At 40.4% G+C, this 14,893-nt stretch overlaps 1 protein-coding gene across 3 annotated transcripts in view; it reads right to left on the reverse strand.

Moving 5' to 3' along the window:
* The window catches only part of Hpgds (hematopoietic prostaglandin D synthase), a 26,737-nt gene extending 12,066 nt beyond the window's left edge, over positions 1–14,671 (reverse strand). Inside the window, exons 1-4 of one of the 3 annotated variants that reach the window (XM_031382076.1) lie at positions 14,390–14,671; positions 7,030–7,171; positions 4,151–4,243; positions 696–805 (exon numbers count right to left, since the gene is read on the reverse strand). In XM_031382076.1, coding sequence (XP_031237936.1) covers positions 696–805; positions 4,151–4,243; positions 7,030–7,162 — 336 coding nt within the window. In that variant the 5' untranslated portion in view covers positions 7,163–7,171; positions 14,390–14,671. The remainder of the gene's footprint in view (positions 1–695; positions 806–4,150; positions 4,244–7,029; positions 7,172–14,389) is intronic. The other 2 variants (XM_031382074.1, XM_031382075.1) reach the window with 2 other exon arrangements.
* Positions 14,672–14,893: the final 222 nt, after the last annotated feature.

Consider the following 14,893-nt stretch of genomic DNA (forward strand, 5'->3'; position numbering starts at 1 on the left):
GAGAGAGAGAGAGAGAGAGAGAGAGAGAGCTCATTCGTGAGATGCACTTGTAGGTGTAGGGCACTTGTCTCCAAGCATGATGATCTGAGTTCAATCCCAGGGACCTATACCATGGAAGAAGAACCGATTCCTGGGAGTTGTCTTTTGATGTCACATACATGCTACAGCTTGCATAAGCTTGTACAACAATAAACATGTGCCCACAAAACAAATGTTTAAAAATAGAAAAGCATTAAAGAAAGGAAGGTGTGTTTGTTTGCAGAAAATAGCCAAACGCATTAAAAGCTGGATCTGTAGGCCTGGAGGGATAGTTCTATGGTTTAAAAGCACTGACAGCTCCTCAGAGAACCTAGGTTTGGTTGCCAGCACCCACATACCACCTAACAACCATCCGGAATTCTGGTTCCAGGGCATTCAAAACCCTCTTCTGGTCTCTGCAGGATCCTACATGGACATGGCTCGCATACATTAACAAAGGCTCACATACACACACATTTTAAAAAATTATTTGAGGTGGGGTTAGCGAAGAGTATGGCAGGAAATGAGTGACCTTGCTTTAGAATCTACTATAACTTCATTTCAAAAAGTACGTATTTATATTAAACATTAAAAAGTGACATTTAAAGCCCCAGAATGCAGTTTCTGGAGGCAACAGAAGGTTAACCACAGGAATGATAGTAAGCTCATCACATTACTTTTAGATCTTGATTTTTCTCTGCCCATGGAAAGAGTGACATGAAATCATCCAGGGTGTCCACCACTGCATCAGCTTGACATTGCTCCAACTCTGTCTTCCCAGCCAAATCTATGGGATAGAAAAAGGCCATTTGGCATCTACCAACATGCTCAACTGACACTTCTACTAATGTATTAAATAGGCAATGCAGTCACACTTTAGAGCAGTACAAAACAGTTGTGAGTCAGAAGGCAGAGGTTGGTGGTGGAGCTGGGGGCAAATTCTAAAATTCTGTACTCCATTCTTCTTTGTACAGACCAAAAAACTCCAATAAAAACCTGGTCTCAGCTTTCATCCTAAAATGTCAACTTTAAAAATAGTAGAATGCCTTAGCCCCCGGGACAATGAAATGCCTCGATTGACAGCCAGACAGGAGCTCAGTCATGGAACACTTAGTATCTCAGCATGAAGTTAGATAGGAGATAACCATGGCAACTACTGCTGCATCCTGGGAGCTCCAGCTCCCGATGGTCAAATACTGACTGTGGTCCAGCTGCCTGCTGCGGCTACTCTGCATTGTTTCTTGTTTCTGTTTGTTGGCTAGCTTGTTCCTCCCTGTTGCCACATTCCCTTCAAACTGAAACGTTTTCTTCAGAAGGACAGCAGAGGCTCTTTCCGGAGGTAAACAAAACAGAAAATTGGGATTAAAAAAAGAAAAAAAAGTTACAAAAAAATTGCAGGATTCTTAAGACTTTTTTTTTTTAATTTAAATTTTTATGTGCATGTATGTATGCAACTATACAAGTACTTGTATGCAAGCACTCCACATGCCAGCAGTTCAGATGAGCCTGTTGAATCACCAACTGGAGTTACAGACAGTTGTAAGATGCCACATGGGTGCTGGGAACACAGCTGGGAGAACTCTGGTAGAGTAGCCAAGTGCTATTATTCATTGCCGAGCCATTTCTCCAGCCCCAATTTACAAGATCTTCAAAGCTTTCAATATAAAAAAGAGTAAACACTGACTGAGATTTCCTTAAAATTTTCATCATTTTTTTTCTAACAAGTCATTGATCTTCCTAATCTTTTCCTCTCTGGTGTCAATTGGTAATGATTCAGTGTTAAAGACTTGTAAAGTTGACTCCTTTTGTACAGAGGTATCAAATTACTAAGCTCAAGGAAATCTATGCTGCTGATATATGACTCATATAAACAACCCCAAGGTGAAGCTGTTCAGGGGTGAAAGAACGTGCTTGCTTCACTTACTTGTAACTCTTACCCGTGATTTCCAAGAATTGATTCTCCTCACTAACCTGAAAAAGCCTGTCACAGTCTGTCCCCTCACTTTTCCTGCAGCCCTGGTTGGTGTCTATGATCCAGGGTTCGGAGGTTCCTTTGCATCAGATGATGCCTCCGTCGACATTTCTACTTCTAAGCTGCAGGCATCTCTCAGTCCCCTTTAAGATGGGGAACAGTTGGAGCTTTCTTCCTTCTTGAACTTCTGGCATCAAATTACCCAGATGTCCACACCTCAAACCTACTGTTCCCTGTTCATTCTGTGAGGGCACAGCTCCTGCTGTGAATGGACCTGACAGAAGCTAAGAAGCTGGCCTCCTGTGGCTGGAAATCCTGATCCGGTAAAGGGTATTGGAATTGAGGAACAAATTGAGGAACTGAGAAGAACAGAGTGCTAGTGCTAGTGGGTGTTTGTGACATCCTCGTTCCCCACCCCTCACCCCAGTGCTCTTCTGAGAATGACAAAGCCTGTCTACTGTGCCTTCTAGCCTTTCTCTGCTGCCCAGCCCTACAAAGGTTCGGCAAACTTTTTCAGATTCTCCGCACTCCTCTTTCTGACTTTCCTCTACTGTGGGTCCAGCTGTCAGGCCAATCAGGAAGAAGCCACCACCAGAATAATTGTCCTATAGTCATGCCTAGTCATGCTAGGGAAGCCCACGTCCTGAATTTTCTAACCAGGTTCGAGGAATTGTGCTAAGTAACCCTCCTTCTCTATCCTACAAATAGAAAGGGTTTTGTTATTGTTGTTGTTGTTTGTTTATTTCTTGTGACTTTTTCTGATTATTTGCAGTACTGAGAGTCTGGTGAGGTCCATTTGCCTGCCTCTTCAGCACTATTAGGAAATCCTTAATAATGCAAACTTCTCAGGGTTCTCCCTGAATCAAATCTGGGAACAAGGACAAGTGGATGGGTTCTATGCAACCCCCGGGAAACCTTGATGCACATGAAGGGCAGAGGACCCTAGGTAGCCTCTGAGGCTCCACCCAAGTACACTTTTCTCTTCTAAGCCCAGCTTCTGTAGACATATTCCATCTCCTCTGACACTCCTCAAGCCTTCACGTGTTGAAATATCTGCTAGTATGCTTTTTTGTGTGCTTAAACTTTTTAAAATTAGTTTTACTTTATGTATATTGCTATTGTGCCCTCATGATCATTGTGTGTGAGCCTGGTACCCACAGAAGACAAAAAGTCATGATCAGATCAGCCAGATCTGGATGGTCGCGTGAACCACCATTTGGATGCTGAGATCCAAACCCAGGCCTCTGCAAGAACAAGTGCTCGTAATGCTGAGCCAAGTCTCCAGCCCCACATTGATGTTTAAAACAAACAACTTTGTCCGCTGAATGGAGTCTAAACATTACAGGTCACTTGGGTGTGCAGTGTGCTGGGATAATGTGGTGGTGGCAGTGGGGTGGAGTGGACAATGTTAATTCTAGTAGATTTAAAAAGAAAAGGATCTTTAAAAGAAACCCAAAGTTGCTTTTTAACTCCTTTTCTTAAGTGGGAAGAGCAGGAGATGGGGAGCAGGAAGCGTGGTGAGAGGAGGGCAGATGCCATCTCTGTTCCCTCTGCTCACCACCATGGTGAGGTGTTCAAGAGGCCTTAGGCGATATCCAGTAGAGGCAACACCGTCAGAATGAAGGACAGGGAACTATGATCCCAGCAGTCCAACAAGTTCCAGCCTTCATGCGCTGTATGCATTTCTGGCTATTTTTGTATGAATCATAATATTTCATACTAGCTTGACATACCAATCCAATTTTCCAGCTATATTCTAGAAAGGACATGATGACAATGTGGTGTAATCTAGGAGGAGGCAGGTACAGTATAAAGTGAGATTACTGATGTGGTAGCACATGCCTGTCATCCAAGCACTGGGTAGGCTGTTACAGAAGGATAAAGCATGTAAGGCCAGTGTGGGCTATATAGCAAGTCCCAGGCAAGTCAACACTACATAGTTAAGACCCCGTATATAAAAATAAAAAATAATAAAATAATATAGCCATCTAAAGCATCCACAGAAAGTTCTACTAACATAGATGTTATATTTATAGTGTTCTAATCTTCATAGCCATCATTAATTGCACCATGGTTAAATAATACAGTTGTTGAAGAAATACTAAAGAAACCACATTTTTTTCAGTTATGTAAGGCCTTAACTAATAACAAGTATATTACCTGTATTTTTGGTCAAATATCGTGCTATTGCGAGGCTCTGGTGAAGTGTAAGTCCTTCCACCTCCAAAACAGGGATTTTGCCAAATGGAAGAGCTGAAACAGAACAAGTAGAGGCTCAACCTCAGAGCAGAACAAAGAATGATGAGAGCTCAGAACATAGGAACAAAGTATCATTTAAAGTCACGGAAATTCTTAAATACAGAACGTGTGTGTGGGTGTAAAAACTTTAAATATACTTACTTTAAAAAACACTATACTGTTTGATCTCTATCCAATTCCCTCAAAACATTTCTTGTGAAAAAGGACAATTTCACATTCTCTGCTGCAGTCTTTACATTTTGTTAGCTTTGAAAGCTAGATATAAAGTCAGTTAGAGAACTGATTGTAAAAATCATGTTCCTGGGTGGGGCCTGCAGCTCAGTTGGTAAAGTGTCTGACTAATATGCACAACCCCCCCCCCATCTCTGGGTCTGATCCTCAGCACCGCATAAACAGGGTGTGCTGCCTTATGCCTGTAACCTAAACACTTGTGAGGTGAAGCCAGGGGGACCATGAACTCAAGAGCATTTTAAACGGGATTCTCTGTTTGGATAATGTGAGAACTGGTCTCAATTAAAACAAACAAGCAAACAATAACACAAACATTTACAGGGATACCATGTGCTATACTACTGCATTGTCTCGTTATAGATTATCTTATAAATTTACTACTTTTTAAAAGACTTATTTTTATTTGTTTTTGTGTTCATGAGTGTTTTTCATGCATGTATGTAAGTGCACTATTTGTGTGCAAGTGCCTTTGGAGGCCAAAAGAGGGATTGAGATCCCCTTGGAACTGGTTACAAATGTCTGTGAGCAGCTATGTGGGTACTGGAAACTGAACCCCAGTCCTCTGTAACAGCAGCAACTTCTCTTAAACACCGAGACATCTCTCCAGCCACATTTTTAACTTTTATAAAAACCTGTGTTTTAAAGCTTCATTAATGTCAAAGTCTCAAAACAGATCATATGGATTACTTTAAAACATGTCCCAACAATTATAGACTTTGACTTACACAGGAGCTAAGGAAGTTCTAATCCTAGTCTTATTTTGATGAAGAGCAATTTGAAGTATATAGTAAAAGATGGAAACATTTTGTACAAATATAAGTTATAGCAGATAACAATACTTTATCACTAAGTTTCAGTTTTTTACTTGAACTTTTTACTTTTGTAAGAAAGCTTTATTATAGAAAATTAATAAAATTTAAAACAAAATATTTCTACCAGATAGCTACAGTGACCATAGTATTCTAATTAATTTTCCATTTTGTGTTAGTTAACCTTGTCAACATGATTAGATTGAGAGAGGTCTACATTCATATTCACATCTTTCTGTGAGGGTCTTTCCACAGATGATCAGATCATGAGTAACTGATCCAGTGAATAGTTTATTCTACTGAGCGAGTCTAGCTTCAGATGTGCTGTTATGAGGTAGCGGAAGTGGACTGCAGGGATGGGTTGGTGTGGGGTAGGGTGGGGGGGCTTGCCTTTTCTCGCTGGCGGGAGTGGACTGCGGGGATGGGGTGGGGTGTGGTGGGGTGGGGGGGGCTTGCCTTTCATCTTGCTTGTGGTGTCCGCATTATTTTGCCCCTGCTCTCAGCTCTCACCTGATGAGCATCTCTGCTCCACCACACACCCTCTCCACCATGAGGTTTGTCTTCCTCAGGGCCCAAGCAGTGAGCTGACTGCACTGAAACCTGACTATACCCTTCCTTCTTTAGCTTTTCCCCTCATTTCTGTCACAACCGTGAGAAACTAACATAAATGTTAAAAATAAACCGTAACTTATATGATACTAAGTTCTTCTTTTCACTTGATGGTAACTTTGAAAGTTTCTGAATCAACAGGCCACCTGAATCATTTCAATGACCATGATGTGTGTAGTCATGTGTACTGACTCCAACGTCCCAGACAGTATCTTAGGTTTGGGATAGTCATGTTGAGCCAATTAGATTTGAACATAATTAGTTTGGAAAGAAGTAAAAACAATAAAGTATTGCTCATAAGTCATGAGCAATTAAATTAGCAGGCTATACATAAATCATGGACCCCACACAAGGATTGGGGCCAGGCCTCTATACACACACTGGGTGAGTTCAAGGTAAAGTTCTTTCACTTTTCCAAGAAGCACGGCTTTGTTTTGTTTGTTTGTTTGTTTGTTTGTTTGTTTTCCAGATAGGGTTTCTCTGTGTAGCCCTGGCTGACCTGGAACTCACTTTGTAGACCAGGCTGGCCTAGAACTCAAAAATCCACCTGCCTCTGTCTCCCAAGTGCTGGTATTAAAGGTGTGTGCCACCATCGCCCTGCGAGAAGCACAGCTTTGAGTACTAAGCCAGTGAATAAACCAAATGCAGTTGATGGCCCTGAGCTGCTGAGAGCAAACCAGAGATCCAGATAAAATGGATGTGAGCTGAAGGGCTTCATTTGCAGCACAGGTGTAGATAAAAGGGAGGTGGGATGTGGAGCTTGAAAGGAAAGCTTGAAAGTGGTCCTGGAAATTTGACATGCTCACCAGTCTTCAAACATTCTACCCTGAGAGATGGTTGTTAACTATGGGCTCCTTGTATAAACAAGGAACTGCTGTTTGGGGAAGTTTATGTAAATTAGCAGGACATACTCTTGGTAGGTCAGTTGCCCAGCTGTTCTTTAGGTCTATGAGCCATCTATTGAGAGAGAAGATAAAAACCAGAGCAAGCCCAGAGAGTAGTACTTATCTATTGTGCTTTTCTAACCAGTTGTTTCTCAGTGTTAAGCTCTGTGGGATCTGGCTTGCATTTCTATGGAAAGCCCTGAAATATACTCTCCCTGCACAAGGCTGAACACTTTGTGACACTTACTTGGTTTGATTTTAGGCCAGTCAGCTTGTTCTATCCTGTGATCTTCATACTTTATGTCCAAATAAGCGAATATATAACGAATAATTTCGGCTCTTCCCCTCATATTAAAATAAAGCAGTTTGTAGTTTGGCATAGTATAACTCTGGAAAGAGAAAAAAGGGAGGTGGCCTTTATTGTTTCCATTTTTAAAAATCCTTTGATGGTTTCATAAATGTATGCAAATGCAATGAATTTTAGTCATTCTTGCCAATTATTCTCTTTCATCCCTTCTCCCCCCTCCCTGAAACTGTTCTTTCTAACAAAACTTGAATTCATTGATTGTTCAAAAACACTCAAAGGGAAACCAAAGAAAACCCATAAAAGTTTAATGACTTACATTTAATAGATTTAGCTATGGGATAACTAGCATTTTTTTTTTCTTTTTTCTTTTTCTTTTTTTCGAGACGGGTTTCTCTGTATAGCCCTGGCTATCCTAGAACTCACTCTGTAGACCAGGCTGGCCTCAAACTCAGAAAGCTGCCCGCCTCTGCCTCCCAAGTGCTGAGATTAAAGGCATGCGCCACTACTGCCCAGCCCTAGCATTTTTATAATGACCAGGCAACTGACAGACATTTTCACAGGAGACTGAATTCTACTAAATTGCTCTGTGTTTTTGGACTAGCTTATAGAGATTCTCTAAATTTTAAAGTCAACTTTAAAAATGTAGATGTTAGTGTACATTTAGAAACTAAGACATATGTGTAAAATTCTTACTATAATACTAAACTGTTACTAGCATTACTAATTACCTAAGCACTAATGTTATAGACCAGAATAATCATTGACTACCATATACTGATGTAATAATTGTACCATGAAAATTGTTACATGAAAATTGTTCATTTAAAATGACGAATTAAAATGGTTTGGTTTAGGGGCTGGTGAAATAGCTCAGCTGATTAAAAGCACCTGCTAGACAGACTTGAGTTCAATACTTGGAACCCATGTAAAAGGGTCCAATGTAGCAACTCACGTTTGTCATCCTAGATCCAGCACTGCTAGAGTCAGATGGGGTGTGGAGAATAAGCCTCAAGCTTAGTGCATGCAACAAGAGAGATCGTGCCTCAAAAAAAAAAAAAAAAAAAAAAAAAAAAAAAAAAAAAAAAAAAAAAAAAAAAAGATGGACAGAGAGATAATTCTCAAAAAATCCAGTAAACTTGCTAGCTGTCTCAGCCTGGTCATCTACGTTCTATCTCCAGAACATTCATGAAGATGAGGAGAGAGAACTGACCCCATAAAGATGTCCTATAACCTCCACATACACACTGTGGCACACATGCATGATGTACACACACACACACACACACACACACAGTAATTAATTAAACATGTAAAGTAATAAAGATCCTTTAAAATATACATTATGAAATTATAATTCTTACTAGAAAAAGAAAATGTATTTGTTATAACCTTGATATATTTATTTTATATTTCAAAAAACAAAATAGCTCACAGAGTGTGAAACTGTTATTCCTAGTTGTAGTTTACATTGAAGAGCTTTTTCTAAAAATTGGTTATTATATATAAATATATTTTCCTTACATACATAGTATATACATGCAGATATATATGTCCGTTGCATTAAAAATTAAATATACGACCCTTTTCACTCAAATATCCACAAGTAACAGTGACCATATTATGAATTCTATGTAAAGGGATTGTTTTATTGTTAATATGTGCTTATGCTATTTTATATTGTAGCTTACTCAAAGAAGACTATTACATATTTTAATTATCTTTTTTCTCTGAAAACATATTATTCCATATGAGATTTGGAGATATAAGCACATCTGGTAAATGCTTATCTTTCTCTCTAGAACGCTCTTTCAACAGTTGTCGCATTGAAGAAGCTGTGCCTGCAGATCACATTCCTCAGTTCTTGTATAACTGCATTCCATTTCAAGGAAAAGCTTCACACAAATAAAGATAAATGCAGATGGAAATAATTACTGATTCTAAAATATTTAATGTATTTAATAAGGCTTTACACAAAAATAAGGAATTTCAAGTCAACGTGTCTATGACTAGTTTATGTAAGCTGTGTAATACTAACTTCTGTAAGAACATAAGCTATGAAGTTATTATATATTCAAAGAAACTTCACAATAAACACTAAGAGGAGGCTTAGTGTCCTAGCTAGACTTCTTCTTCTTCTTCTTCTTCTTCTTCTTCTTCTTCTTCTTCTTCTTCTTCTTCTTCTTCTTCTTCTTCTTCTTCTTCTTTTTGCTTCACTTCACTTAGCAGTTCAGCTCTGTGGCCACAATCCCTCTCTGCTGAAGTATGCCTGGCTCAAAGGATAAAGGTAGGATGTGTTCCCACCAAGTACACTGAAATACAAGGCCAGCAGAGGGGGGGGAGAGAGAGAGAAAGAGAGAGAGAGAGGGAGAGAGGGAGAGGGAGAGAGGGAGAGGGAGAGGGAGAGGGACAGGGACAGGGACAGGGACAGGGACAGGGACAGGGACAGGGAGAAGGACAGGGACAGGGAGAGGGAGATGGAGAGGGAGACTGTAGTGGTCAGTCAGTGACCTTGGGAACAGCTCTTTTTCCAGCTTTAGCTTCTTCACCTGTAGAACTAACTAACTGTATTGACAATATTACAAACACCGGAAGTCAAGGAGCCCAGCCCCTGCTCCAGTCCATGACTGCTGGAGAGGCAGCCATTGTCTTCAGTGTTGTGGTCACCATGCTCTAGTGGGTAGCCTCACAGCCATGTCCATGGGGCACCCAGATTAAATTCAGTGAGTCACAGAAGGAAAACAGGAGAAACAAAGACACAGGAAAGTGGAAGAGACTTGTTCCCAGGAAGGGGCTTGGTTGGGGGAGATGAAGGAGGAGGGATGAATGTGACCTGAAGTTATTATACACATGGATGAAATTGCCGAAGAATAAATTAATTAAGTTTCCATATAGTGTGCGACTTATACTGTGGGCTCAACAGACAGGAAAGGGAGGGAGGGAAACTCCAGAGTTCTTTCCTTCAGTGAAGGGTATGAGCCAGATTTACATGATTTCATTGGACTTGGGTCTTCAAGATCATGTTATTTGAAGACTCATTCTGATGCTACCTCAAGGAAGAGAAAAGCTGAAATATAAAAAGAAAAGTTGAAACTTAATATGGTTAAGCTCAAAACGACGTGACAAACCGCAGCAAAAATTATTGCCAGCAAAAAGGTCATAACAGCAGTAAAATAGTTGGAAAGCCTCAAGCTAACACTACAGTCCAACATTTAGAGGGAAACCCTTAGACCTGTGTGAGGTAAGCAAACCAAGGAAAAAGGAAAGTAGAAACAAACACTGACTTGGCAATTAGCTACTGCCGTGGTTTTATAGGTAAAGTTCACTCAGTCCCGACGGGAGAGGTGGTCCTTGTCTTCCAAAGGTAGCTTCAGAGAAGAGATCATTAGGAAAAAGACAGAAAGTATAAGAAAATTCTAGATAATTGTGTTAGCATACATTTAGACATCATAACTATCAGATACTTAAAATTAGTAGTATGTGAATAGACAGACAGATGTGCTGTGACAGAAGGATTCACGGCAGGGTCACAGTGTCTAAGGAGATGTCCTGCTATTTGACAGATTGCTGACAGGCGAAAGCAAGCCACACTGTAATCTCAGCAAAGGCCAAGTAATGTCTATCAAAGGCATTTAGGGGCTGACAGAATGGCTGTGGGCTTACAAGAACATATTCCTCTTGCAGAAGACCCAGGTTCAATTACTTACATCTGCATTGGGTGACTCACAACTTTAGATCCAGGGAATCTGATACCTTTGGGCTTCTGAGGGTATCTGTATTCCTGTGCACATGCTGACACACATAAATATAACTACACATAATAAAAATAACCCCTTTTAATAGACATTAAACCATACCATTCAGTTGTGATCAGAATTCTTAAGGAAAAAAAACACCCAACTTCTTAGCTAATCAGGAATTGAAAAGTTCCTGGACCCCCACAAAGAGTCTTTTTTTTTTTTTTAAGATTTACTTATTATATGTAAGTACACTGTAGTTGTCTTTAGACACACCAGGTGAGGGCATTAGATCTCATTATGGATGGTTGTGAGTCACTACTTGGTTGCTGGGATTTGAACTCAGGACCTTCTGAAGAGCAGTCAGTACTCTTAACTGCTGAGCCATCTCTCCAGCCCCACCACAAAGAGTCTTAACTAAAAGTTTCAAGCACATTTCACATAAATATGAACCAATAGACTCAGTTTCTTTCTTTTCTAGAACCCTTCTCTTTTTTTCAACCTAATATTTTTATTGATTATTTGGGAATTTCATATAATGCACCTCATCACACAGACTTCGCTGCCATTCCAGGTCCACCCCTCCCTTGTGACTGCCTATCTCCTCCTTTCCCCCAAAGGGAAGAAGAATGAAATAAAAAACAATAAGAAAAACCAATCAATCTCAGTTTAATGTCTGCATGGCCATATGTATTACATCTCCAACCCCAAGCAACCAGTTAATTTGGTAACAGAGGATGGTAAGCGATAATGTGAGGAGTATCAAGGGAAAGATGACCATTATCTGTGTTCAAAAGCCAAGAGAGCGGGGCTGGTGAGATGGCTCAGCGGTTAAGAGCACCAACTGCTCTTCCAGAGGTCATGAGTTCAAATCCCAGCAACCACATGGTGGCTCATAACCATCTTTAATGAGATCTGATGCCCTCTCCTGGTGTGTCTGAGCATAGCTACAGTGTATTTATATTATAATAATAATAATAATAATAATAATAATAATAATAATAATAATAATCCATCGGGAAACCTGACTGCACATTTCAAATGACAGGTCAAGACCTAAGTAGCTGGAAGTAAAGGAGCTGGGGAGAGGTTCACGCAGCAGGCAGTGGGGCTCATGGAAGACGCCTTGTAAATAATCTAATATGGCGTTTGTTCAAGTCTAGAGATAGAAACTCAAAACAAAACTGCTCATATATAAATATTTAGTAGGAACATAAAGGAGCAAGATTAAAAGAAGGCATATAATTAGACTCTAATTTGCCTCACACAAGAAAGGTGGCCAAGCTGGACACAGTGGCACATGCCTTTAACCCCAGTAGTCAGTAGGCAGAGGCACATGAGTCTTTGTGAGTTCTAGGCCAGCATGGTCTACCTAAGCTCCAGAACAGTCACAGCTACATGGAGAGACCTTGTTCCAACAAACCAAAACAGCCAAAAAAAAAAAACGAAAAACAAAAAACAAAAAAACCAAGCCACTCCTGTTGTTTGGCTCTGATTTGACTGAACCTGATTTGAATAGAGCCGGAGACCTCTGGCATCCTGCTGGCCTCATTTTTTCCTGGTGGCTTCATTTGTGAACTTTCCTCTCCCATGCTGTTGTAAGAATGTCACATAGAGAAAATGGCATTTATTCCTGAAGAGAACAAAAAGTTTATCTACTTTCTTAACACTCAAAGGGAAGTCATGCAAAGTTTCTGACTGAGTAGATAGATATTTGGAAAATAACACGTGCATTTCCTCAGCACATGACTGAGCAATAAAGGTCTTGGGTACAACACGAGCTTAAATGGACTTCTAGCCACTGGAAGATTAAATTCTTAGTATTTGCTAAACTTGTTGGGAGACAGCATTTCACATAGGTTAACGGTGTTTTTTAGAAGTAGCCTGTCTTTTGTACTTCCATTTTATAATGTTTGTAGAGAGTGTTACTTTTCATAATACCAGTATTTCAGCTGATTGTAAGAAATATGTGGGAGCAGTCAACATGGGTGCTTCTAATGTGATTACTAGTAGAATGTGAATTGTGGTAAAATCACTTAAGTCTGATTAGGCAGGTATATTATTTTGATTAAGATAATAAAGTTAAAAAGTCTAATATTTTTAGTCTGTATGCCTAAAAGATGATAGAAACCCAAAGCATTCAATTCTCAGGGCGAAAGAGCCATCACAGATGGCCAGTTGCAACAGCAATTTTATAATTTATTTAACACCAGTGGCCTAACTGAGCTCTCACACTTCAATAAAGGACATCTGGAACTCAGAGATACTTGGGGCTTCCTGCCAAGTTCTTTGCACATGCCCAGTAATTCTGTAATAGCTTGAGTCTGGAGTACACAACTGGAAGCATCTCTGGTCTTGCCAACTGTCTTAAACCCACCGCCAAGCCATCACATGTAGGGGACATGGTGTTTGCACCTCATTTGTGTAGAGTCTGGCATTTTAAAATGCAGAAGCTAGCCGGGCGGTGGTGGCGCACGCCTTTAATCCTAGCACTTGGGAGGCGGAGGCAGGCGGATTTCCGAGTTCGAGGCCAGCCTGGTCTACATAGTGAGTACCAGGACAGCCGGGGTTACAGAGAGAAACCCTGTCTCGAAAAACCAAAAAAAAAAAAAAAAAAAAAAAAAAAAAAAAAAAAAAAAAAAAAAAAAAAAAAAAAAAAAAAAAAAAAATGCAGAAGCTGGATGCAGAAAGCAACTGAGGAGCTACTGTCTGCAGAACATCTTGCACACGTTGGCATCCAATAACAACAGCCATTGCTCCCTAACAATTAGGGGATGGAGAGTACACCGACTTCCATGATTTTGTAGTGCAAAGGGGAGGGGAGCTTTAATTCAGATCTAGGAAATTTACCAGTTCAGAGTAAAAAGTTTAGATCAAGAGGGAAATAGACGACACTTTATTAACTAAGTTGATAATTTCAAACACTGGATGATTAATTTTGAACCAGTGAACTGGGATCTTTATTTTCTACCAAAAAATAGTGTAATGCCATGTTAGAGGTTTGCCTTCTTTTAACACGAGTGCAGGGAGTAACTACATTGTTCTTTAGGAGCTTTAAGTTCAACTGTCTGAACTGAAGTAAATCTCTTAAGCTATCGTTACTGTCAAATGGTGAAAGAAGCAATTCTTGGACAAGCATAGACACATTTCAACAAAATATGCCTTAACACGATAGAATGTGATGCAAAAAAAGCCTCTGAACCACACACATGCACACACACATACACACACGCATACACACACAGGGTGGGGGGCATAAATGAAAATTTATACTGCTTTACATCCTAAAGAAAGTCACCAGGAGAGTTCTGACGATGTGATCAAGGCTGATCAAGATGGGATTTTTCTTTTCCTCCAAGGATGGTGATGTTTGGGGGATTTCTAAAAGCTTCTGGATCCACAGCTCTTACAGGTTGTCATCCGGTTTCCACATGATCATGTGTGTTATGAAAGCCTGGAGTGAGCTGATGCCATTAAGATGGAGCATATAGACCACAGAACAGTCTCAAGCTGGGGAAGACAGGGGGGGAATAAAACAGAAAGAATGAGAAGTTCTCGTCACTTACCTATGCAGAGAGTCCCTTTCCCGTGCTGTGTCTCTGTGTCTCAGTTCCTGTCTGTACTGCGGTTTCTGTGATGAGTGAGTGATAGTCACAAGACAGTCAGAGGCCACTTCCTCCACCTAAAAGCCTTCCTGCATTTCTCACATGAGATGCGTGAGTCCAAAGTTCAGCCTGTAAAGAGCTCTGGGTAGCTTTTAACATCATTTCACAAGCTCTCTGTGTAAGTCCAACACATTTGCATAAAGAGTAAAGTCGCAGTCACAGGTGCCTGTGTGTACTGATTGCTACATGCTCTTTATTCTGAGTCTTACACCACAGGCGTCTGGAGAATGAGAGAACAAGCCCTGTCACGTTTTCATACAGTGACGAGAGTGTCTTACTTCATTTCACAGTTTCCCTGGAGATGCTTTTGCCCTGTGCCTTCTCACCCATGTCCACCTCAGCACACACACCGTTTGCTCATTATATGCTCTTCATCATGACGTCTCTCAGTGCATGATTTATTTG

This window comes from Mastomys coucha, unplaced genomic scaffold (genome assembly GCF_008632895.1).
Source record: "Mastomys coucha isolate ucsf_1 unplaced genomic scaffold, UCSF_Mcou_1 pScaffold20, whole genome shotgun sequence".
Taxonomy (NCBI): Eukaryota; Metazoa; Chordata; class Mammalia; order Rodentia; family Muridae; genus Mastomys; species Mastomys coucha.